The sequence below is a fragment of the Phaethon aethereus genome (assembly GCF_964289735.1).
Source record: "Phaethon aethereus genome assembly, chromosome: Z".
NCBI classification, from domain to species: domain Eukaryota; kingdom Metazoa; phylum Chordata; class Aves; order Phaethontiformes; family Phaethontidae; genus Phaethon; species Phaethon aethereus.
Window position 1 is genome coordinate 69467220 of NC_138577.1, and position 27094 is coordinate 69494313.

The following is a 27094-nucleotide window of genomic DNA, read 5'->3' on the forward strand; positions in this document are numbered from 1 at the left end:
GATTAGAAATAGCAACAGGGAAGAAAGCAAGTCAGATGGGCAGACACAATCCTTCTTTGTGTAATTTTCTACTGGGGTACTGTACAGGTTGCACCAGTGCTTAGCCAGTTACAGCATGGTTTTCCCCTACACAACACTGAAACCATAGGCCAGAGTGGACCAGGGCATGGCTTGAATGTCTTCTGTTTTCAGACGCTTGTTCTGTCAAGAAGGAAAAGCAAGTGCTGCCTATCTCCTCCTAAGGACCAGCACAGCAGGATTTATGTGAGTAGTCTTCCACAGCTGCTCCAGGGGAAAAGCCTCTTGCTCATCTCTCCATATTTATGAACTCAGGCAGGGGCCATTAAAAGACTGGGTCAAATAAATACTGTTTGATTCTTTTATAAACAACGGTAAAGGATGGGCTGAGTTTAAGGCAGGGGACTAGAATGTGGAGCAGCTAGCTTGATTCCAGAATTTGACAAATAATTCTGGTATAATCTTGGATAAGCCATATCTCTTCTGTGCACCAGTATCTCAAACATAAAAAGGTGATGACAATTTTTTTTCCCAACTATGTTGTCAAAATATTTCTTTAACTTTTATTTAATAATATGAGAGATTTGGATGATCCCATTGTTGTATTGCTGAAATAAAAAGGGAAAGGAACACAAAAACTGGGGAGACTTCATTCACATCAGTAAAGAATTATCATGCTGCCTGATAGACCTGAGGTGCCAAAGCATTTCCTTGGCACTGAAGAAAATAGTGTCTGATGAAAACCTGCAAGAGTCAAATTTGCAAAAGTAGTTCTTCACCATATATTGTGTTTTATGCTCTTCTTGAGGAACAGAAAATGCAAAATGTGAATAAAGAGGCCTGTAGGCTTATTTGCGGGGGGGGTGTTATTTATTTATTTATTTATAGCTGTCCTAGAACTACTGGGGCCAATAATTGGAAAAGGGGGCAATCAGGAAGCAACTTCTCTTGCCAATTTAATCACTTCATCAGTTTTTATTTTAGGAACCAAAATTTACCTTGAACTTTCTAAAAAAGATCCTTCGAACATGTTTCCAACTGGAAGCATCTGTTGACTTCAGAGCATTTTTCGACATCATCTCTGTATCTAGGGCATGGGGAGGTGAGAGGGGGAGTTTTATCTGGTATACAAGCATCTGTAGATCTATAGGATAACTACATAAGTTTTGTCTAACCATCAAGACTACCTCATGCACAAATAAAACTTTACCTTTGTGACAGGTGGCTTTTGTGATACTTAGAATCTAATGCCAAACGTAAGAATACCTTGAAATTGTCCTGAGTATAAAACAAATAACAAAGAACTCAGCTTTTACCTCAGTTCTAAGAAAACTACTACAGAAATTCATTGCTGGTGTGCATGGAAGAGCCTGTCTCCCTGGCATATGGGTACAGCAACATTCTTTAAATGATGGATTCATGAATTTTACAGCACTAGTGACACAAATAGGAGGTGGCAAAAGGCTGTATATCACACGTCAGTACCATTACAAAATGAAGTGAACATAGTGCAGAGTGGCATTTGTAGATGTTGCTATGCCAGATCTTCATGCACCCAGAATGACTCAAAGAGCACCAACTGACTAAGCGGTAAAACTCCTAACAGTGCGTTTCTGCCACCATCACCAAGGACTCAGTTAGGTTTACGCTTTGACCAATGTTCTGTAGTCACGAATGCTGCTGTTGAACAGCTGGGACATACAACAGGCAGTGGTGCAGGCAAGCGGGAAAATGGATGTAAAGTTCTGAGTCATTTGCAGCTGAGCTGGCAACTGAGTCCACGTTGCTCTGCTAGGTCACTTGATGCCTACACACCATTATAACAGGAATGAAAAAGTATCAGTTCACTCCTGTACTTCCGCAGGTGGCAACCCGTGACCCCTGTTACTATGCTACATCCCTCAATGAAAACCTTGAGCCTTTTTAGCTTGCTCTCTCTGTTCTTTCTTAGAATGGAGAACAGTATCTTATAGTCAACTGCTTTGAACCACTCTCCAGAAGAAAAACTGGAAGACTTGCCTTTATCCAAACAGTTCCCAGTCATCAGCGCCATTAATGCTTCCACCTCATGACGTGACCTGCACCCAGACTGTGCTAACTCTAAATTCTCTGTATTTCAACCTTTCTTTTCTATGAACTCCATACCTGTGCAGTCACAAGTCACAGTAAAACTGTGAATAATGGGGAACAATATGCTGCTTAAGCCCTGGAGCTTGGACACCTGGGCTATGGTAAGACTATCTGCTGATTTTATCATGCCTAATAGTTCTTTCAATGGTCTATGAAAGTCTGAGGTTGAATCACAGCTATTTCTTGCTGACAAAGTGGGTGCATCACGGTTGCTTCCCTAGTTAACACTTCCTCAAAGTAACTTGGATGCAATGTTCTTTATTGCAACATTCATTTGGAGAATAGGTCAATGTTTTGTTACAATCTGGTGTAACTGGAACTGCTCTGAGCAGAGGTAAGTTGACAAGACAGCCTTCAGAGGTGCCTTCTGACTTAAGTTATGCTATGATGAAGAAGTAACCACCCTCAAAGAATGCCACCTGCCTGCAGATAGTAGGAAGACTGGAAACAAAGTGCAAAACTGACAGACAAAAGACGACACTGTTTGTTGGCTTTTACCTCAAGACCTCGTCAGCATGTACTTGAAAACTCCCAATACACAATATTGGGAGGTACTCTATCCTTGCTGACAACACAACAAGAAGCTTCTTTACCATTTAGGCTTCAGTTGTTAACCTCTAAAAAGGGCAAAGAGGATGATCTTGGGAACTACCAACCTGTCAGCCTCACCTCTGTGCCTGGGAATATCATGGAGCAGATTCTCCTGGAACCAATGTGAAGGCATATGGATGACAGAGAGGTAAGTAGAGACAACCAAGAAGGCTTTACCAATGGAAAATCATGCCTGATCAATCTTAGTGTCCTTCTGCGATGGAGTGACTGCATCAGTGAACAAGGGAAGAGCTATTCATATAATATATCTCAATTTCCGTAAGGCCTTTGACATAGTCACCCACAACATTCTTGCCCCTAATTTGGAGAGACAGGTTTGATGGATGGACTATTTGATGCAAAAGGAATTGGCTGGATGGCCATATCCAAAGAGTTGCAGTCAATAGCTCAACGTCCAAAGGGAGATTACTAACAAGTGGTGTTTGTAAGGGGTTTGACTGGTGCTATTCAATATCTTTATTAATGACATACACAGTGGGATTGAGTGCACCCTCAGCAGATCTCCAGATGACACCAAGTTGAGTGGTGCAATTGGTTCACTTGAGGGAAGGGATGCTATGCAGAGGGACCTTCATAGTATCATAGAAATGTTTACGTTGGAAGGGACATTTAAAGGTCATCTACTCCACCCGCCCTTCAATGAGCAGGGACATCTTCAACTAGATCAGGTTGCTCAGAGCCCCATTGTCCTGGTTTCAGCCAGGGTAGAGTTAATTTTCTTCATAGAAGCTAGCATGAGGCTATGTTTTGGATTTGGGATGAGAAAATGTTGATAAGGTGCTGATGTTTTGAGTTGTTGCTAAGTAGTCAAGGACAGTCCAGCTTCTCATGCTGGCCTGCAGCGAGCAGGCTGGGGGTGCACAGGAAGCTGGGAGGGGACACAGCTGGGACAGCTGAGCCAGGCTGGCCAAAGAGATATTCCATACCATATAACGTCATGCTCAGTATATAAAGCTGGGACAAAGAAGAAGGAAGGGGTGGAGGGACGTTCGGAGTTATGGCGTCTGTCTTCCCAAGAAACCATTACGCGTGACGGAGCCCTGCTTCCCTGGAGATGGCTGAACACCTGCCTGCCCATGGGGAGTGGTGAACAAATTCCTTGTTTTGCTTTGCTTGCGTGCGCGGCTTTTGCTTTACTTATTAAACTGTCTTTATCTCAAACCATGAGTTTCCTCACTGTTACTCTTCCAATTCTCTCCCCTGTGCCGCCGTGGGGGAGTGAGCGAGCGGCTGCGTGGTGCGTAGTTGCTGGCTGGGGCTAAACCACGACACCCATCCAACCTGACTTTAAATGTTTCCAGGGATGGGGCATCTACCACCTCTCTGGGCAACCTGTGCCAGGGTTTCACCACCCTCATTTTCTTCCTTAGATTTAATCTAAATCTACCCTGTCTTTTAACCATTTAGTTTCAAACTATTACCCCTTATCCTGTTGCAACAGGGCCTGCTAAAAACTCTGTCCCCATCTTTCTTAGAAGCCCCCTTGAAATACTGGAAGGCTGCAATAAGCTCTCCCCGTAGCCTTCTCTTCTCCCAGGATGAACAACGCCAACTCTCTCAGCCTGTTCTCAGACGAGAGCTGTTCCATCCCTCGGATCATTTTTGTAACCCTCCTCTGGACCCACTCCAACAGGTCCATGTCTCTCCTGTGCTGAGGGCTGGACACAGCACTGCAGGTGGGGTCTGACCAGAGCTGAGTAGAGGGGTAGAATCACCTCCCTTAACCTGCTGGCCACTTCTTTGGATGCAGTCCAGCATATGGTTGGCCTTCTGGGCTGCAAGCTCATGTCCAGCTTTTCATCTACCAGTACCTCCAAGTCCTTCTCCGCAGGGCTGCTCTCAATCCCTTCATCCCCCAGCCTGGATTGATATTGGGGTTTGCCCCGACCCAGCTGCAGGACCCTGCCCTTGGCCTTTTTGAACTTCATGAGATGCACGTGGGCCCATTCCTTGAGCTTGTCCAGGTCCCTCTGGACAGCAATCCACGCCTCAGGCATGTGAACCACACCAGTCAGCTTGGTGTCATCTGCAAACTTGCTGAGGGTGCACTCGATCACACTGTCTCTGTCATTGATGAAGATATTAAAGAGTACTGGTCCCAGTATAGACCCCTGAGGGACACTACTCAACACTGAGCTCTAACTGGACATTGAGCTGTTGACCACTACCCTCTGGATGTGACCATCCAACCAATTCCTCATCCATCCAGGAGTCCACCCATCAAATCTGTGTCTCTCCAATTTAGAAAGAAGGAAGTTGTGGGGAACCTGTGGGTGCTGGTTGACAGCTGGCTGAATATGAGCCAGCAGTGTGCCCAGGTGGCCAAGAAGGCCAACAGCATCCTGGCCTATATCAGAAATAGTGTGGCCAGCAGGACTAAGGAAGTGATCGTCCCCCTGTAAGCACTGTAAGGCCGCACCTCGACTACTATGTTCAGTTTTGGGCCACTCACTACAAGAAGGACGTTTAGTTGCTGGAGCGCATCCAAAGAATGGCAACAAAGCTGGTGAGGGGTTGGGAGAACAAGTCTTATGAGGAGCAGCTGAGGGAACTGGGGTTGTTTAGTCTGGAGAAGAGGAGGCTGAGGGGAGACCTCATCGGTCTCTACAACTACCTGAAAGGGGGTTGTGGTGAGGTGGGTGTTGGTCTCTTCTCTCAAGTAACCAGCAATAGGACAAGAGGAAATGGCCTCAAGTTGTGCCAGAGAAGGTTTATACCGGATATTAGGAAAAATTTCTTTCCTGAGAGAGTGGTCAAGCATTGCAACAGGCTGCTCAGGGAGGTGGTGGAGTCACCATCACTGGCAGTATTAAAAAAACATGTAGACGTGGCACTTCAGGATATTGTTTAGTGGGCATGGTGGTGTTGGGCTGATGGTTGGACTTGATGATCTTAAAGGTCTTTTCCAACCTTAATGAATCTGTGATTCTGTGACCATGTCAAAGGCCTTAGAGACGTCCAGATAGACGACATCTGTAGCTCTTCCTTTGTCCACTGATGTAGTCACTCCATCATAGAAGGCCACTAGGTTGGTTCAAGCAGGACTGACCCTTGGTGAAGCCATGCTAGCTTCTCGAATCATCTCCCTATTCTCCATGTGCCTTAGCATAGCTTCTAGGAGGATCTGTTCCATGATCTTCCCAGGCACAGAGGTGAGGCTGACAGGTCGGAGGTTCCCAGGGCCCTCCTTTCTATCCTTTTTAAAAATGGGTGCAATGTTTCCCTTTTTCCAGTCTCCACGGACTTCACCTGACTGCCATGACTTTTCAAATATCATGGAGAGTGGCTTCGCAACTACATCAGCCAATTCCCTCAGGACTCTGGGATGCACCTCGGCACGTCCCATAGAATTCTGTAACTTCAGGTTCCTCAGGTGGCCACAAACCTGATCTTTTCTTACAATGGGAGGCACTTTGCTTCTCCAATCCCCACCCTGCAGTCCATTCACTCACGAGGTGTGCAAAGAGATACTGCCAGTGAAGACTGAGAACCGTAGCTGAATACCACAGCCTTCTCTTTGTCCATCATTACCAGTTTGTCAATCTTGCTCATCAAGGTGGGTATGCTGTCTTTGACCTTCCTTTTCTTGTTGACATACCTGTAGAAACTCTTACTATTCTTTGCGTCCCGGCCAAGTTCAGCTCCAGCCATGCCTTGGTCCTCCTGACCTCATCCCTATACAGCCCCACAGCATCCCTGTATTCATCCCAGGATACCTGTCCCTGCTTCCACTGCCTATTTCCTTCTTGCCCTTCAGTTTGACCAGCAGGTCTCCACTCAGCCATGCTGGCCTCTTGCCTTCCTTTTCTGATTTGTTACACCTGGGGATTGAGAGCTCTTGTGCTCTAAGGAAAGCATCCTTAAAGATCTGCCAGCTCTGTTCTGCTCCCTTGTCCCCGAGGGCAGTTTCCCAGGGGGTTCTATTGACCAACACCTTGAAGAGCTAGAAGGTTTTTTTTTCCTAAAATTCAGGGTCCTGACTTTACTCTTTGCCTGACCCATATTCCTCAGGACTGCAATCTGCTCAAGTACATGACCACTGCAGCCCAGGCTGCCTCCAATCTTGACATCATTGATAGCAGGTGACTAATGGGTCCAGTACAGCATCCCCTCTGGTAAAGCTGTCTATTACCTGGCACAGAAAGTTATCCTCAATGCACTCCAGGAGTCTCCTGGATTGCCTACAGCTCTCCATGCTACTTTTCCAGCAGATGTCGGAGTGGCTGAAGTCCCCCAGCAGGATGAAAGCCTGTGAGTCAGTGCCTCTGTAGCTTGAGTAAGAAGGCTTCATCAATAAGCTCCCCCTTGATTGGGTGGCCCGTAGTAGACACCAGCCACAAGGTTCCCTTTGTTGCCTTGGTCTTTGACTCTTACTCATAAGCTTTTGACCTGCTCGTGGCTATTCTTCAGAGATAGCTCTTCCTACTCTATCCAGTTCTGGATACAGAGGGCAAAGCCTCTGCCCTTCCTTCCTCACCCGTCCCTTCTGAACAGCCTGTAGCCATCGACAGCTGCACTCCAGTCATGGGATTCGTCCCACCAAGTTTCAGTAATAGTAACTAGGTTGGAGCCTTCTAGCAGCACGAAGGCTTCCAACTCCTCGTGTTTGTTGCCCATGCTGCCTGCATTGGTGTGCACTGTGTGCATTCAGCGGGGCTGTTGGCCATGTCACCTTCTTAGAGAAACACCCTTTAATTCCTTTGAGATATTTCACTAGTGTTTCTGTGTTGGCTTCTATTACCTCAGGAGCCCACGTCTCATCTCTGTAAGACTTCAAGTGTGTTGCAGTATAGCCAGCACATCTCAGAGCAACAGGCTGAGGGCCCTTGCTAGCACTCTGTCCCTTGATCAGGCTTGAGGGCTGAGCCCATCTGAATATCATGAAGTTCAACAAGGTCAATTGCAGGGTCTTGCACCTTTACAATGAAGATCATAAGACACTGGAAACGGTTGCCCAGAAAGCTGTGGATGCCCCATGCCTGGAAGTGTTCAAAGGTCAAGCTGGATGGGGCTTTGAGCAATTTGATCTAGTGAAAGATGTCCCTGACCATGAAAGGTGGGTTGAACTAGATGATCTTTGGAGAGCCCTTCCAACCCAACCCAACCCATTTTAGGATTCTATGATTCTATAAATGAGAACAAACTCTGTTAGGTTGAATCCATTGCTACCAAAGGATGAACACATTCAAATGAGTTTCCTTTATCTGAAACTCTTTCTCCTTGCTTTAAAAATTCACTCACTGTGGAGTTTACGTCACTTTCCATGATCATGGAAATCAAGGAAGCCTGGGATTAGCATTGAGAACTGCCCATACCCATTAAATATTTTTTCTAAAATGCAGTATTTCACCATATTGCTCATGTTATAATCATTTGGGGGCCTGCAGTAAGTGTATACAGAGTTTCACATTTGGAGTTTTACTGTCCTCTGAAACAAATGCCTGAGCTTCTTCCTTGTGATATGACTTCAGCAGAGACTCTTGAATCAATTAAAACTTGTACTCATTCCAGGTCCATTTAGAGAACTGCGATTCTGACTTTGTATACAGACACTGAGGTGTTATCTACACTAGGAAAACCTTTAGAAAATTCCTCATGGTTGTTAATACCAATTTATCTCCAATACTGGCAGCAATACTGAGATGGAGGAAGGGATGTCCCTTACATATTTATGGATAATCAAAACTAGTTCTGAATACCTATTTACTGTTTTACTAATATAACTGAAATCATATTTAACAATTTTAACTGAAGGTGGCACTGTTTTATAGTTTTAATGTATTAATAACTTCCAGGAGTTTATTTTAGGGTTCTTTAACATAAACTCTATAGCATGAGAGCCTGAGTTAAGAACATCCCTGCACAGGTAAGAACAGGGAGGGTTTACTCCATTTAAGTGGAATTTGAAGCCACTCTAAAGAAGAAAGAAAGGGTAAAAAAGGTAAATAATATTTCAACCTTTTAAATAACAATGCATTTTTTCCAGGAAATTCAAACGTTAATACAAGCCTCACAAGTGAATGAATAATTTTTCTTGTCTTGGCTTGAGGAAGACCACTGCAAAAGCTGTCATTTCTAAAAGAGAGGATATAGAAGAGGCAAAGAAAATTTCAAAAGTAATAAACTGGGTTTGCTCTTGTCCAGACTGATCTAAAGATGTAAAAGGCAGGTAGCAAGTAAAGTTCTACTGAAAAATCAGAAGAGGTCATTCTGGCACAAAATGTGTAAAACAGGAAGAGGGAGGATGTGAAAACAAGGTAGGAAAAGAGCTTATATATAGCTATCACAAGGGTCACTGCATACTATTGTTTTTTCTGAGGAAATTCTTCAGTATTCTACCAAGGAGTTATCCAATCAATTTTGTATTGTCTCAGACATATTTACCTGGGAGGTATTTGGAGTACAACAGACTGTGAAATTAATGCCATATAAACTGCCTCCAAATAAAATTTTACTTTAAACTCCTAGAGCTTGAGAGAGAAATTGTGTGCAATTTTATATTCACTGATTTATTTATTTTTCTCATATAGGAAACTAATTTTCTGAATAATTTTGTGAATGACAGTTACTTTGGGAATGAATAAAGCAGTGCAGAAGGATAACTGCTGGAGATTAAAGATGAACTTGCTTTTATCAACCTGTGAAAAACCTAGAGTAGGATACTGTCCTCATTTGAGACATACATTTAATGACAACCAAAAGCTGACAGAATATACTTCAACAATGATACGGCTCAGTGATGCTTGTTGAACACAGATGTCTTGAACCATTTGCTCAAGTGGCCTTAGAAAATCTGCCCAGAAAAAAGGCAACCAATTTCATGCTTAATAACAAAAGCATAAAGGGCTGATTTCTGTTTCAATTCATCATTCTCCATTAGACAATGCCAAAAATCAATGGGCACACTGGCTAATGCTTCATTTCAGAAAAATGAGTTAGCTAGATCCATTTTTAAACTACACTCCTTAGTTTTATATCTTTGAAGAGGAACAATGCCCATCTTAGTGGTTATTGTGCTAGCTACAAAGATCATTCTCTTGAAGCATGATGGTAGAGAAAACAATTACCCTTAATCAAGCTTTATTGTGGATAAATCAGGATTTGCCCTACAACTTTTGTCTAACCTCATATATCTTTTATGTTGTAATCTGTGGGTACTGACACACATACTTTGGCTCCAAGGATCCCTTAGAATTTTTGTGAGTCAGAATTCCTTAAATCCAAGGAACGACACAGAAGGATTAGGACAGAAAATGTAATGACTGCATAACTTTCATGCACACTTTGGAAAAGGGTAAGGAAAGATAGGACCTTCCCACTGGTACAGATCACTAGCCAGTGCTGTCCAATGAAGGGAAGTAAGACTGGGAATTCAGGGAGGAAAAACTACATGTAGGGAAATCCTTTCTCAGACTTTCTAATCTCTCTTTGTCTAAAAGAATATGTAATTTAAGCAAAAGTTACAGGCACGCAGAAATAGATTAAAAAAACCCAAAAATCTGTTGAAAGGTCTATGTGAAGAGCTAATAATCTTGTTGGAGAAAATGGTTGTCTGCATATTTATATATATTTTTAGGTATAAAGTTTAATTTTATTTTCTCTATAATTTTGTCTTGACTGCCTTAGTGAACTAAGTATTTTTGAGACAAAGCTGAGAGGGAATTATTTTTTAGATTATTAGGGTCTTGACATATCTAATCCTATGGCTAACTTATACTTAACTTCTAAGTTCTTTTAAAAAAATAATCCTTGTATAGTTCTACTTCCACATTCTTCTCTATTTTAAAGAATAAACTCTAACTAAGCAGGAGTCAGTATGAGGTAAAAAGCTGGATCAGCTCTTTGTAAGCTGTGAGTATTTCTATGTGTAACTACTTATATTGTCAATGGAATACAGATATAAAATAGCACGAATGTCATGTATACTAAAGATCTATGATATCATCTAGGTTCCTCAAAAATAGCACATAGCAACAATAGTTTGGGGAACATTTTTTCAGTGGTCTACAATATGAGGATTTTCAACTTTTTCAATGGTCTACAACTATGACAAATCAAAAGACGGGGCCTTACACAATGTTGACTGATGCAGCTCTGATGGTATTACAAGATGCTTCAGATATTGAAGTCTGTACAGAGATGTAAAGCAACACCTTCCTGTTCAACACTATGTTTATTCAGTGACTAAGCAGAGTAAAAATAAAATAGATTTTAGTACAATTTCCAATTCACAAAAACTCATAAATGATAGAGAGAAAAAATAGATTTTAGTACAGTTTCCAGTTTGCCAATACTGTTATCAATGCTAAAGACCTCTTTTTTGACTCAAGACTTTTAAACAAAGCTGTGAATTAACTTCCACTGGCAGACTCCCCAGTGCTGCTACTGTCTTCCAGCAATGCCTGTACTTGCTTCTGGCAACCCCTTTTCAAGGCAATAGATGAGTGCAGATGTAATTAAAATCATCATTGAAAAACGTCCAACTGCAGAGGCGACCATGAAACAAAAGAGCTATACAATCAGTTTTCAATATGCCACAGTCTTAAGGAAGAGCTCATAACCAGTCCTTCATCCTTGCTATTGGTCTGCATTTTACTTTAAGACTACTATCTGAATTTAAAAAAAAAATATACTCTTCTTCCTGAAGACAGATATTGATCCTGCCACTGTGCCTGAGCAGTTCTCATGAACAGACCACCCAGTATAATATGTCTCAGGAGCTATTCTTGGTCTCCTTCTCTGGTTCACCTTGCTCTTGGAGCAGCTGAGTGACTGAGTAGCTTTAACTCTTTATGAAAAGACAAGATAATGCCCTGCTGCCACATGATCAACTGCTAATACTGACAGACAGAGAGAGGTGAGTAAACGTCAGTGGGGAGAAAATGAGGGAGCGGGGGATATGGAAGACATGAGGGGGTTACTGTGTGGGGAATGAAGGGAGAGACAATGAGGGGCAGTAAATGGTGGGGACAAGAATGGTAAGAAGAATGGGAAGACGAAAGGTGTATAAGAATGGTGGGAAGAATAGTGGGAAAGACTGAGGAGGGAAGAATGTGAGGGAAGAAAAGGTAAGCTCTGGAGAAATGGGGAGAAAGAATGGTGAGGTGAATATTGGAGAAAACGGGGATGAAGAATGGCGGGGAGGAATGGTAGGGAGAACAGGTAGGGAAACACTGGGGATAATGGCAAAGAGAACGGTGGGGAGAATGGGGAAAGAAGAATGGGAGGAGGAAGGGGGGAAAGAATGGTGGGAGGAATGTGGGGGCAAATGAGGGGATGACTGGTAAAGAGAATGGCAGGTAAGAATGAGGAATAGAAGCAGGGAAGAAGTGGGGAAGAAAGAGGGAAGGAGGAGGAAAGGAAGGAGGAGGAATGAGGGGAAAATGGGGGGAAGAACGGTTGGGAAGAAATGGTGTAAGAATGGGATACTGGGGAGAGAGAGGGGCAAATGGTGGTAAGAATGGGTAAGAAGGAGGCAAGAAGAAGGGAAGAAAGGGGAAGGAGAATGGACAAAAGGGGAAGAAGGAAGAAAGGGATGAGGAAGAGGGGGAAAAGGAGCGAGAAGGTAGGAAGAAGAGAGAAGAAAAGGGATGGGGAGTGAGGCAGGGGAAGGACGGAAGGGTGTAATGGGGGAGGATGGGTGGAATATGGAGTAGAGGATGGCAGAGGGTGGGGGAGGACAGGAGGAAGATTGGGGTAGAATTAGATAGTGCAAATTGAGGGGGGAGAATAAGGGGTCCTCTCCCTTTCCATTTCTTCCATTTCTTTGTCAAGCATTCACAGAATCACAGAATCACTAAGGTTGGAAAGGACCTTCAAGATCATCAAGCCCAACCATTAATCCAGCACCACCATGTCCCCTAAACCATGTCCTGAAGTGCCACATCCACACGTTTTTTAAACAGTTCCAGAGATGGAGACTCCACCACCTCCCTGGGCAGCCTGTTCCAATGCCTGACCACTCTCTCGGTGAAGAAATTTTTCCTAATATCCAATCTAAACCTCCCCTGGTGCAATTTGAGGCCATTTCGTCTTGTCCTATTGCTAGTTACTTGGGAGAAGAGGCCAACACCCTCGTCGCCACAACCCCCTTTCAGGTAGTTGTAGAGAACGATAAGGTCTCCCCTCAGCCTCCTCTTCTCCAGGCTAAACAATCCCAGTTCCCTCAGCCACTCCTCATAAGACTTGTGCTCCAGCCCCCTCACCGTCTTCGTTGCCCTTCTCTGGACACGCTCCAGCACCTCAACATCCTTCTTGTAGTGAGGGGCCCAAAACTGAACACAGGATTCAAGGTGCGGCCTCACCAGTGCCGAGTATAGCGGCACAATCACTTCCCTACTCCTGCTGGCCACACTATTTCTGATACAGGCCAGGACGCTATTGGCCTTCTTGGCCACCTGGGCACACCGCCGGCTCATGTTCAGCCGGTTGTCAACCAACACCCCCAGGTCCCTCTCTGCCGGGCTGCTCTCTAGCCACTCCTCCCCAAGCCTGTAGCATTGCATGGGGTTGTTATGGCCGAAGTGCAGGACCCTGCACTTGGCCTTATTAAACCTCATACAGTTGACCTCTGCCCATGGATCCAGTCTGTCCAGATCCCTCTGCAGAGCCCTCCTACCCTCCAGCAGATCAACACTCCCACCCAGCTTGGTGTCATCTGCAAACTTACTGAGGGAGCACTCGATTCCCTCATCCAGATCATCTATAAAGATACTGAACAAGATCGGCCCCAGAACCGAGCCCTGGGGAACACCGCTTGTGACCGGCCACCAGCTGGATTTAACGCCGTTCACCACAACTCTCTGGGCTCAGCCATCCAGCCAGTTCCTCACCCAGCGAAGAGTAAACCCATCCAAGCCACAAGCTGCCAGTTTCTCCATGAGAATGCTGTGGGAGACAGTGTCAAAGGCTTTACTAAAGTCCAGGTAGACAACATCCAGAGCCTTTCCCTCATCCACTAGGCGGGTCACCTGGTCAGAGAAGGAGATCAGATTGGTCAACCAGGACCTGCCTTTCATGAACCCATGCTGGCTGGGCCTGATCCCTTGGTTGTCCTGCACATGCCCTGTGAGCACTCTCAAGACCAACCGCTCCATAATCTTCCCTGGTACAGAGGTCAGGCTGACAGGCCTGTAGTTCCCAGGATCCTCCTTCCGGCCTTTCTTGTAGACAGGCGTCACATGGCAAGCCTCCAGTCTTCTGGGACCTCCCCTGTGAACCAGGACTGCTGATAAATGATGCAGAGTGGCTTGGCAAGCTCCTCCGCCAGCTCTCTCAGTACTCTCGGGTGGATCCCATCAGGCCCCATAGACTTGTATGGAACAGGCTGCCCAGGGAGGTGGAGTCACCATCACTAGAGGTGTTCAAAAAATGTGTAGACATAGCACTTTGGGACATGGTTTAGTAGGCATGGTGGTATTGGGTTGACAGTTGGACATGATGACCTTAGAGGTCTTTTCCAACCTTAACGATGCTGTGATTCAATGATTCTGATTCCCTGCCTCTGCTTGCAGCAGGTAATACCATATGTGCAATTACTGCTGTGCCCTGTGCAGGCAGTAACGTGGCAAGTAGGTATGGTAAGGAGAGCTTTGCCTTCCTTCATTGCCAAAGGCAGTGGCATATGGCTGTGATGACCTGTCCTTTAACGACTCAGGTTGAAGAAGTAGGTGTCAGAAAGTTTTGTCTTAGTTACACACCTTGGAAGTTTACAACTCTCTACAAGGAAATATAGAAATAAAAGTTGCTGAAGTATAGCACAGTTCTTGAAGCCTTCTAACATCCCACAAATTCCAGGTCTCCCATTTCTGTTATAAAAGTATCTGATGAAACAACATTAATGAAAGTCCAATTAAAACATCAGAAAGCACAATAAACTTTTCATAACTCAACAAAAATGCTCCTCTCACCAATTCATTTCTCCTCCATCAGGAAGAGAAAAACAAAAGCGGATTAATCTGATTTACTGAGTGAAAAACAACTCTGAATGCACTTTTTGTCAAGGGGGTAGGGGGAAGGTCTCCAGCTGGTTCTCATCTATATGCCATGATTCTTCATTTAGTTTACACTATTAAACTAAAAAACTCAGCTTTAATCTTAACTATTACAGTATGCCTTAGAGTAGATTCTATCATGTAGCATCCTTGATACAGTTTCAGACTCTGGCAAAACATCATCTCTCAAACTGGTCGTGGCCATATGGGTAGTAGATGTATCCAACATTTTTTCATTGGCGCCTACATTATTACGTCTTGTCACCAATGGTTTCTCGGGTTTTCAACTAAATTGTTGCATATATTGTGGTTTGGGGCTGCTGAGATGAAGCCCTACATTTATCTGTATACAGCCAAATCCTTTTTTGGAACTTTTTTCCTTCTAATGAGCTAACATCTGTTGAAAAAAAAAGAAGTCATGTTTCCAGAAAGCTGTACAAAAATGAGAGAAAACAAAACAACAGAACACTGCCAAGAAGCTATTGTTGCCAAGTAGTACATGATAAAAAGCAGCCTAGAAAATTAGGGGTCGACAGAAGTGGGCATCATACCTGATCTATCTTCATTTTGTGAATCACACCTTCTACATAATTCTGGGATCGTCTTGAGAGAAGTTACAGAATACTGTAAAAAAGGAAAAAAAAAGTATATGAAATAATTAACTTAAAAAGATAAAAAATAAGACTTTCAAGAGGTGCTGGTGTCATGGGCACAGCATATATCTACCAGCCCAAGGGTATTTCTGGCAGTCTGATGGTATTCTCAGGTTGCATGAGAAAAGCAGATGGTATATGCTTTTATGTCCCATCTTGAGGGGTTTCAAACAGACTTCCAAAGCTACAGCAATGTGGCTCCCCACCTCAGATTTCTCCTTCCTGCAGATCACCATTATTCAAGTCACAAATACATTTCATATATCCATCCTTTCCATGGGATGCAAGGTACATCAAAAGTGGCAATAGATCTAGGCTTCACAGTAAACACTGTGGTTCTCACTTTGCCCACCTGGGCATCTATTATGGTGATTATACTGCAAGATACTTCATGCTTAAAAACTAGAATTCAAGCTTTCACAAACCAACATGTAAAAGTAACGCAGAATATTTGCACCACAGAGATCTAATTTCAGAGAGGGATGCATGTACATACACATATCAGACAACAGGCTCATTTTGCTAACTTAGGCTTTATTAAAGCAAATTTGCATTATTACTTTGATGTGACAGCATATGCTGGATGTTAATCAGTATGTTATTCTCTGAATTCAACATTAAAATGACAAAAACCAGGGATGACATATGTATCATACTAAACAGAAATGTTTTTTTTATAAACTTGTGAAATACCCTTGGTAAGACACATGATACAGTGTTATAAAACTACACTTTCCAAAATACAGAAATTAAGTTACTTAATAGCAAGCCTTCCTTAATCAAATGCTTAAATGCTACAGGAATCGTCACTTAAACAAATGAAAATCATTATGTCTGTGAAAGATCAATGGCTTTGCTCATATAAAAAAAAAGCTATTAAAACCAGTATTTTGGAAACTGAAACAGAAAAAAAGGATTTTGGATTAGCACAACTGAAAATTTTAAAAGAATATATAAACACCATATGTTTTCAAGGAAACAGATATTTTTAGCTGGTGTGCTATTGACCAATGAAGCAAAACAACTACATATAAAACCACATGAGCTTTCCACACAAAAAAGAAACGGTCATACATTGTCCTGTTTTTTGCTGACAGTTCACCATGCAAAGTTTGATGTGCTTCTAATGCACAGCTGGCCATCTACTTCAAAATAATCTAAAGTCAACCTCATGTGGCCAATTGCAGAAGTAATTTACTTCTGTGGTGCAAGTTTAAGACTGTTGCTCAATTGATTGTAGTTACTTTATTAAGCCTCAAAATCCTCCCATGCCTTACTTTTTCCCTTGCTGACCTGGTTCGGGGATGTACTGAGAAACCTCAACTACAAGATTCTCCCGTAAGTATTCCTAGGATCAACACTGAACTTATTAATTAAAATGTGTATCAGCACTCCACAGAACTACCCAGTGACTCCAATACCCATTAAACAAGGGGTTGTCTATAAGGCTGTGACTGCTCCAGGATGTGACAGCCTAAAGCAACAAACAGCCAAAGAACAGGGAGAAAGATGCTACTAAATACAAATTAATAAAAGTTAAACACACACATGTACAAACGCCATGTGCTGTGCTTCACTGTAGTTATTGTTTAATAAAGATTGAGCTGTTAAGCTATACATCTTGCTATTTCAGCACAAAGACTCAGAAGGCAATGTTGAACTGGTCTAGTAAGATTCTTAAGAGAATCCAAAGAACATGTCTCCAAGGGATATGGTAGCTTCATAAGACCAGCTGGTGCAGTTTAAACTATTACACAGTTTGTAATTCAATTAGAATGAGGCCTTTTGTATTCCATTGCTATGTGTTTTGTCAGGCAACCTCAAAAACAGAAAGCCATTTTTCTTTTTGTCTTTTTTCCTGACCTTTCCTGGAAGACAGATCTTTGTTTCTGTTTCAACATTGCACTAAAATGTATTCAGTTACCGCCTCCCACCATCAAGAATCTATTAAATAAATTTGATTATGCATTGTAATCATATTGGTCTGATTTCATTAACAGATTTCCTCCCACTCACCTCTGTCCTCAAAAAGACTTCTGTGCATTTACATTTCTGCCATCTGTATTTTGTGGTCAAGATGTGGAGAACTGTCCAGGAAGCAACTAAAATTACTCTTTAAAGTAGACCTTTCCCAGCCATAAGCACAATCCATTGCCAGCTCATCCCTCTAGTTTCTCTAGCTCCAGCTCTGATCATCACTAATGTTTGTTAGCTTTTCTTCAACCAAAAATTTCAAGGTTATCAGCTGTATCACAGAGGGACAGCAAAAGAGGTTGAGATTGCAACCCTTCCCTGGTACAGCATGTTAGACTTAATGCTTACTCAATGGCATTTAAAATTAATTCTTTCTCACTTCTCATTCAATAATTTAAAATTGTTTTACTTACAAAATGAAACATCATTTCTCACATTTCACCATTAGAGTAACTAAGCCAACCAGACTTGAGGGCCATGCCCAAAGGCATGAGTGACAACGTGAGAGCTAAGCACATCAGGTCACTTTGTTAGTCAGTGCTTACTGTGATCTTTGGTATTTAATCAAAGTGTATTGTGGTTGATGGTGAAATTCAGTAACAAAACTAAGGGCTTATTCCCAGAATAACACATGTAATGTAATTTTTGATTGCTGTTTGAGGTTTGGGTTATTTTTCTGCATTTAAGGCGTACCTATGTCCAACCTGAAAAAGAGTATTTCAGTAAACCCCTTAAGAACTTCGCAAGATGGAAGAACAGTATCAACAGCAAAGAAGAGGCAAGCAGCAGTTAACAAGCATTCCACGCAAATGCAAGATATTCCCAAGTTTCTTCAACAGATACTGTTAAGTCAGGGAAAAGGAACCTCCCTTATCATATAAAACATTTGTTCATTATATAAAATTGTACTACAGAATTTGAATTAATGCAAATGTTAACCTTTCAAATTTCACATGGTTCTCAAATTTTAATGCAATGGAGAAATGGGAAAAAAACCTTCTATCTCTAGTAAGGCTGTTCTGTGCTGTGCCACTTGTCTGCCACTTGGAGACTCACTTGTGTCTGAGAAGTATCAGAAAGAAGAAATACTGGATCATGAGTAGTAGCATAGGAATGTATATACAAAATAGAAAAAAAAGTAAATTAAAAAGCCACAGTTATTTTTTAACATTCTGTTGTGGAGACTACCTTTAATGTCTCTGAAATGGAGTCAAAGGGCAAAGTTGGACACATAGTGCAACTCTCAGACCACGTTGTCATAACCATAACACCCCCAAAACAGTAAGGACCATGTCCTGCTCCAACTGGAGTCAGTATCAAAACTCAACAAATTCACCTCCACTGGATCAAGACACCAGTGACTGTGTCCTGTCTTAAAGCACAGCTCCTTGCTTTCATTTAGATAGAGAAAACAGACACCTTCCTTCATTATAACTAATTTGTTTCCAGGTGTTATTACTACTGTAAGCTATTTAACAGTCTCATTTCAGTTTATTTGTTATAGTGGAAAATAAATTGTTTCATTAATATTCAAATCCCATTAAATTAATACCTTTTTATTACATTTGCTTAATCATTTCTGACTATGCAACACCACCTTTCTTCTTAGACATTTACTTGGGAGTAGCAAGCTATACTGAGAACAAATAAAGGAACAATACTTGGCCTGAGGTTGCAGAAAGATTTTTCTCAAAAGCAGTGTCAATTTAACCAGCTCCACAGCAAAAAAACAGAGGAAAGAGATTAGGCTGGCACAGTGCATGCGAGAAATAACACCTCCCCAAAATAAAATTCGTATTTAATGGATGTTATCAGCATCTGTGGAGTACTGGTTAGGTTATTTGTGCTATGTATTGTTTACAGCATCTTATATAGACACTTCATATATTATTCTTCCTTGAACTTTAAAGGAGACCTATATGGATGCTAACACTGTTAAAGGTACAAAATGTCTGTCTGAATCTAACACTTTCTGTGAACATTTTGGTGGCCATCTGCATTTTGTTTCATTTTGCAAAGGGAGAGAGGGGGAAAAAAAAAAAAAAAGAATTATCAATCAGTTCATCAGCTGGATGGGAAATAAATCAACTCGCTGCAGTTAGTGACTGTGCCCGCAAAGCTATTTAGGACTATCCTTGCTGAGCCCTGAAGTCCTGGTTGCTTGGTAGGCAAAGTTGAGCTGTGTGTTGCCTGTACACCTGTGTGAGCCTGAGGGGTGTCCCAGCTCTTCCCACGGCCAAGGAAGGGGGACAGCAGGCTTAGGAGGTGCCCCGTGCCAACTAAATGAGAGACCAGAAGATTAGCTGTACTCCTGACCATACATAGTTCACATCTGCCCTGCCAGGCGAGGATTGACATGAAGAAACTTTTCAAGCTGTTTCAAAATACTCAACAATTCAACAGCTGCTTAATTCTGTTTGAATTCACTTACTGCACTCACATTTCACAAACTTTCAAATTAGGCCCAGTCCTCCACTGGCACCAGTAAGCCAGGCTTTTATTCACACAGAGCTATTCGAATGATTGGAGCAATAATCTAAACACTGAACCCCAAATAATTTACAAATATCTAGCACAAGGAGCTCTGGTTATGACTAGGTCATTTGGTATTCTTTCTGTAAAGCAAGAAGTAAAATAGTTTCAATTTGCACAGTTTGCCAGTGCAATACAAATCCTGCATTTTAATCAAAGGATTAGGAAACCTTCAGGTAACCATAACAATAGCATACGACTTACAAGCAGGAATAAACTTACAGGCAAAATCAAGAGTACTAATGGAAAAAAGGGAAAAGTTTAAAAAATACTTTTAATAGTATATATATTATTTAATGCAGCTTAAAGGTAATTTTTTTCTTCCTTTCTGTGAGTAGTTATTGAAGAAATAAATTAAATTATTCAGATTGGTTGCTTAGCATTATTGCAGGCAGAATATTATTTTTGTTTAATGTAAACAAGAGTCCCAGAACCTTATTCTGCTGTCTAAACTACATTCAAATATACTCTACCAGATGGGTTTGCAATAGTACCATCTCAGTTTGCAAAATATGTGTCGTATTTGCATTCCAGGGCCCTGAGGGAATTGGTAGACGTAATTGCTAAGCCATTCTCAATCATATTTGAAAAGTCACAGCAGTCAGGTCAAGTCTCCAGTGACTAGAAAAAAGTATCACATCCATTTTTAACAAGGGTAAAAAGGAGGACCCTGGGAACTACCAAACAGTCAGCCTCACCTCAGTGCCCAGTAAGACTGTGGAACAGATCTTCCTGGAAGTTATGTTGAAACGTATAGATGACAGAGAGGTGATTAGAGACAGCCAGCCTGGCTTCACAAAGGGCAAATCACGCCTGGCTAATCCAATGGCCTTCTATGAGGGAGTGAGAAGAGCTACAGATGTCATCTGTCTCAAATTCTGCAAGGCCTTTGGCACAGTCCTACACACATCCTTGCCTCTAATTTGGAGAAATACAGATTTGATGGATGGATGTATAGATGGATAAGGAATTGGCCATGCCCAATGAATTACAGTCAACCGCTCAATCTCCAAGCAGAAACCAGTAATGAGTGGTGTCCCTCAAGGGTGCATACTGGAACCAATACTATTGAATATATTCATCAATGACATAGACAGTGGGATCGAGTGCACCCTCAGAAAGTTTTCACATGACACCAAGCTTAGTGGTGCCGTTGATTCACAGGAGAGAACAGATGCCATCCAGAGGGACCTTAACAGGCTTGAGGAGTGGGCCCAAGCAAACCTCATGAAGTTCAACAAGGCCAAGGTCCTGCACCTGTGTCAGGGCAACCACCACTATCAATACAGATTGGGGGATTGAGAGCAGCCCTGCAGAAAAGGACTTGTGGATACTTTGTGGATGAAAAGTTCGACATACACTGGCAATGTGCACTCGCAGACTAGAAAGCCAATCATATCCTGGGCTACACGAAAAGAAGGATGGCCAGCAGGGTGAGAAAGGTGATTCTTCCCCTCAACTCCACTCTCAGGAGACCCTACCTAGAGTACTTGCATCCAGCCCTGGAGTCCCCAGTACAAGAAAGACATGGACCTGTTGAGTGGGTCCAGAGGAAGGCCAGGAGAACAGTCAGAGGGCTGTAACACTTCTGCTATGAAGAAAGGCTGAGAGAGTTGTGATTGTTCATCCTTGAGGAGAGAAAGCTGCAGGGAGACCTTCTTATGGCATTTCAAAATATAAAGGGACCTTATAAGAAAACTAGAGAAAGACTGTTTACCAGGGCCTGTAGTGACAGGGCAAGGGACAACTGAAAGAGGGTCCATTTAGATTGAATATAAAGAAGAAATTTTTGACAGTGAGGGTGGTGAAACACTGGAACAGGTTTCCCAGAGAGGTGGTGGATGCCCATCATTGACGACCATTGTATTGGGTTTACATGGCAAACTAGCAGGGTGGGCTGCAGAAGTGTTTTCTGTGAGAAGACACCAGGGGCTGCCCCGATGTGGGACAGAGCCAGCTCCAGCTGGCTCCAAAATGGACCTGCCGCTGGCCAAAGCTGAGCGCATCAGTCATGTTGGTAGAGCCTCTAAGATCACATATTTAAGAAAGGGTAAAAAACACTGCAGAACAGCAGCTGGGAGAGAGAAATGAGAAAATGTGAGAGAAAAAACTGTGCAGACACCAAGGTCAGTGAAGAAGGAGGGGGAGGACATGTGCCAGGCATTGGAGTAGAGATTCCCCTGCAGGCCATGGAGAAGACCATGGTGGAGCAGATATCCACCTCCAGCCCATGGAGGACCTCATGCTGGAGCAGGTGGATGTGCCCTGAAGGAACCTGCAGCCTTTGGAAAGATCATGCTGGAGCAGGCTCCCTGCAGGACCTCTGGACCCACGGAGAGGAGCCCGGGCTGTAGCAGGTTTTCTGGCAGGACCTGTGACCCTGTGGGTAGGACCCCATGCTGGAGCAAGGGAAAAGTGTGAGGACAAAGGAGAGGCAGAAACAACATGTGACTAACTGAACGCAACCCCCATCCTTCCCTTTCCCCCCATTCCCCTGCGCTTATTGGGGTAGGGAGGGAGAGAAGTCAGGAGTGAAGTTGAGCCTGGGAAGAAGGGAGGGGTGCAGGGAAGGTGTTTCTAGATTTGTTCTTGTTTCTCATTGTCCTACGCTGTTTAAGTGTCAATAAATTAAATTAATATCCCCAAGTCAAGTCTTCTTTGCCCATGATGGTAATTGGTGAGTGATCTCCCTGTCCTTATCTTGACCCACAAGTTTTTTGTCATATTTTTCTTCCCATCTTGTTGATGACAGGGAGTGATAGAGCAGCTTGGTGGGCACCTGATGGCCAGACCAGGTCAACCCACCACAATGGGCCTTTGAGAAACCTGATCTAGTGAAAGATGTCCCTGCCCATGGCAGGGAGGTTGGAACTAGATGACCTTTGAAGGTGCCTTCCAACCAAAACCATTCTATGAGTCTATGATATTGGAGAAATATATAGTTTCATTTTCTTGTGTACAAATGCAACATAAACAACAGCAACAAAAAGAAACCAAATCCACTTACATATCTGTTTGCCTTTTAAAACAAATTCCCGTCTATTTTTTATGTGTATCACATTTTGGTCATCTTGGCTGAAGTGGTCTACAAGGGTCTGGACTACACACAGTGGCTTTCTAACTCAAGCACATTTATAAGTGTGTAATTTTAATATCCTTTTTGCTGCCATTATTTTTAGTCAGTACTTTTCTGCACTGGATTAGAACCAGAGGGCTAACAGGAACAATATAAATTGCTAACACTGATGCTGTGCAGCTGCTCTTTCCATGGCAGGCTAACGATAAAATGTGAAGGTCAGGTATCTCTAAATTTTGTATGGTAAGATATGACTAGAGCACAAGAAAAACCATGAATTCTCTTGTTAATCTGGATTCTGGCAACAAATCCTTTGTTCTCTTACCTGCTAAAGCAGGGAGCAAAACTGCTACCTCTATAATTTGTGCTGGTTTTTTATTCAATGTTCAGCATCCAATGAAAGAACAGCCTATTAAAAGAGGCAGCCTGAGCTGTTCAGCGGAAAAGTGAGTAACCTAACCCACCAGTATGCAGCAAAAGCCACAATGGGAGAGACATGGAGAGGTTACAACTATTATGTTTTACAGTTTTACAAAACTGAGTATAGAAACAGATACCAGGACATGATGTAGCATATAACAGTAATAAAAAGTTGCCCAGAATAAGGTATTTGCTCAAGATTGGCTCATTGTCCTGTAATATTTTGGGCATTTGCCATACTTCTCTTTAATAAAAATTCAGCATTACTATAGGTAAAAAAAAAACCAAAAAACCAAAACCCCAACCTCTCCAAAAGGAATCTGTCTGTGAACAAAGCATCTGGAATGTTTTAAATTGAATCAAGAGTCCCAAATGTTAAAGGGAAAACCAGGCCCTTTGTAAAAATAAAAGAAATAAAATGATAAAATTATGAAAAATGTGGAAGGAGATGGTGGCACATTTCTCTGATCTGAAAATGGAATTAATACATTTTCTTACGGTGGATTTAACTTATGTGTTCAAGTCCACTGTTAATCAGACATTCAATATACTAGCAACTCTATTACACAAAAAGCACAAACACTGGCAGTAGCAGTGTTGTTATGTGTAATAGAATATACTGTGAGAGTGCTTCCTATAAACCACTAACAATGTAGATGAACAGTATTTTTGCTTGCAATTACAGCTGCAGTTGTTTCAGTTGTGACACTAAGGATCAGTGCTGCCTCTGAATCTCTGGAATTCTTTCTGCCTCTTTCTGTACTTTACCATGTCACAGGTAGCTACATCACACCCATTGATAAAATCTTGCTGTATTTGGAGACAGTTACTGGTGCAAAGGGCAGAATAGTAACTTATATAAAAAAGGAGCAATTCACAGGTGAGAGAGGCAGGACTTTTTTTACAACTGAAATGCACGCAATTAAAAAAAGTAAACTTGTAAGTTTGGTGCCTAAAGCTAGCTTTAGAGCGCATATAACTCATTCAAGACTATAGAGTAGATAAGCAATCCAGAAATAAAACTCATTTACTAACTTGATTTACAAGTCATTTTTACTACCTGGAGGAGAGGAAACAAGTTTTCCTTCTAAGCTTATTAGAGATTTCCCTTACAAAACACCTATTTTATTCTATTTAAACATCCTCCTAAACATAGGAGGTAAAAGATTGTGGCTTCTAACAATTGTGTTGTTTGTTATATCAGGTTTGAGATATCTAAGATTGTCTCAACTTGAACAAATAAAATAAGACTCGTACTTACCGATATATCATCACTAAAATCTATTTCATCCAAATCAAGGTATTCAGGGGCTTCCATTATTCTTCTATGGACATTTTGGGTGAGTCAGCACAGTAGTAAAGACCTAATTAAGAAAAGAGAAATGGATTGTCTACTAAAGAGTCAAAATCACACAGAAATTGTTTAATATAGTTGCTAGATTACTGAAAACAATTAACTTGTATAGCAAAGCCTTTCATAACTTAATCCTAAAAGCTAAATATGATTTGCCATCTCTACTCTGCATAACATGAAGAAGGATTTCAATTTTTAGGGATAATAGCTAAGTGGTACTTGAACTGGAAGTCTAAAATACTTGATTCAGCATCACTTAGTCCTTCCAGAAGTTCAATACAGGTGTAAAGACCTAAGCTGTTGAGCACCCTCATAACCCTGCAACCACAGATGAGTTAATGACCCATCTTGTCTTAAGGATGCTATTACTTTACTGACCTGAACAGAGAGACTTCTGTCACTACAGTCTTCCTCTGTTCAAGAAGGCAGAAAAGAACTTAGAATCACACTGGGCACAGAAAACAAAATCCTATCACACCTTATCTCCACTTACAAGCAGACTAACACACAACGCAGCCAGTGCTTCACAGATGGATGATTTATCTCTCCGCAGCCTGCAAGTGCACTTCCCCCAAAACAGTAACCAGGGCAAAACCAGAATTATATATAATGTGCACTGATTATCAGGGGCCTTAACCATTTCCTCACAGCAAGGGAAAGAGAAGAGAAAACTCTCTGCAAAGCAAGAAATTTGGCTGGAAAAGTCAATACGTTATTCTGAATAAATTAGAGTTTAAACAATCAGAACATCAAAGACAATAAAATCCTCATTACTTTCCTAATCCTAACTAGAACGAAAGTGTGCATTATCACTACAAACAAGTACAACAGAAGTAAAAGTGCAAAAGGAAGCTATTTTAAAGGAAGCCGAAAAGTGTAATGCATATTTTAAACATTGTGAGGCACTACATAGGTGTTAAGTATTATTATGGAAGCAAATTAAATCCTTCTAGTACTTGTATGTAACAAAAGGAAATGTCTGAAGGAAAAAAAAATAATACAAGCCCAGTTTATTCATATGACAACTGCCAAGAAATATGTTTATGAATAATGAAGTCAGCTGCGTAGGTCTAAATAAAATCACTGTGTGAAACATTAATATGCAGTTAAGAAAGTTCTAGGATAAGGGGTTTGAAGAAAATGCATTTCTGCAGGTGTTATACTTATTGGCAAACAAAACTTTAGTCATTAATCTCCTTCGTAACAACCCAGCCAAGCACAAAGCTGATCTTAAGACACCTGTTCTTGAAAAGTTATTAGAAGAAGAACCAAGAGGCAAATCTACAGTTTTAAGCTGAAACAACTGGAAAAGAAAATTTTTATTTCTCACCAAATTTTTATCTCCTGGTCTAGTGTAAGGTGACCCTGTCCATTGAGCAGGGGTTGGAACTAGATGATCTTTAAGGTCCCTTCCAACTCAAACCATTCTATGATTCTATGATTTGATGAAGTTACTGAAGGTAAAGAACTATTCAGCATAATTTTTCGTAAAAAAAAATATAATAAAAAGAATAGGTTTCCTTTCATGTATTAGGACGTTTCTGCTCCTTGCAATATGAGAAGGAAGGAACTCTGGGGAGGAGAAACGGGGAGGAAGGCAGCATGTAAGAACAACCTCAGCTACCTATTATTGTCTCACTGTGGCTGTTAGGCTTGAGTGAAGCAGTGGGAAAGGAGATGGTTAAACAGGTAGAAACAGTATAAAGTCCTCAGTCCAAACTGATATGAGGAAACAGAAGTGGCTACGAAGTGAAACTAGCTGAAAGCTTTTCATTTTGCACAATTCCCAAATGCTAAGTTTATTTTTAGAGGGAACCTCTAAAATCAGACAAAATCCTTGCAATAAAAAGAATTAGCTGAAAAAGGAAAAGGCTTGACACTCTCAAGTCTACAGATTCTTTTCCACACCAGAGATTTTGCTTTCTTAACAGAAACACAGAATTTCAGTGTATTTTTCTAAGGTTTATGCTTTAACATGTTGCATTTGGATGACCTTACAGCTTACTTGTGGCAAAGTACACTGTCACTGCGTTGGGTTTGCATGGCAAGGTTGTGGTAGCAGGGGGGCTGCAGGGCCGGCTTCTGTGAGAGGCTGCCAGAAGCTTCCCCTGTGTCCGACAGAGCCAACACCAGCCGGCTCTGAGATGGACCCTCCGCTGGCCAAGGCCGAGCCCGTCAGTGACGGTGGCAGCGCCTCTGGGGGAGCAGAGTTAAGAAGGGGGAAAAAACTGCTGCACTACAGCATCTGGAGCGAGTGGGAATATGTGAGAGGAAGAGCCCTGCAGCCCCCAGCCCAGAGCAGCAGGAGGGGCAGGAGGGGCTCCAGGCGCTG

General features: G+C 42.1%; 1 protein-coding gene across 1 annotated transcript in view; it reads right to left on the reverse strand.

Annotated features, from left to right (window-relative positions):
• SNCAIP (synuclein alpha interacting protein) overlaps positions 1 to 24726 on the reverse strand; it is a gene marked incomplete at both ends in the record, with an annotated part of 60702 nt that extends 35976 nt beyond the window's left edge. Inside the window, 2 exons of the mRNA XM_082013659.1 lie at positions 15305 to 15377; positions 24670 to 24726. Coding sequence (XP_081869785.1) covers positions 15305 to 15377; positions 24670 to 24726 — 130 coding nt within the window. The remainder of the gene's footprint in view (positions 1 to 15304; positions 15378 to 24669) is intronic.
• Positions 24727 to 27094: the final 2368 nt, after the last annotated feature.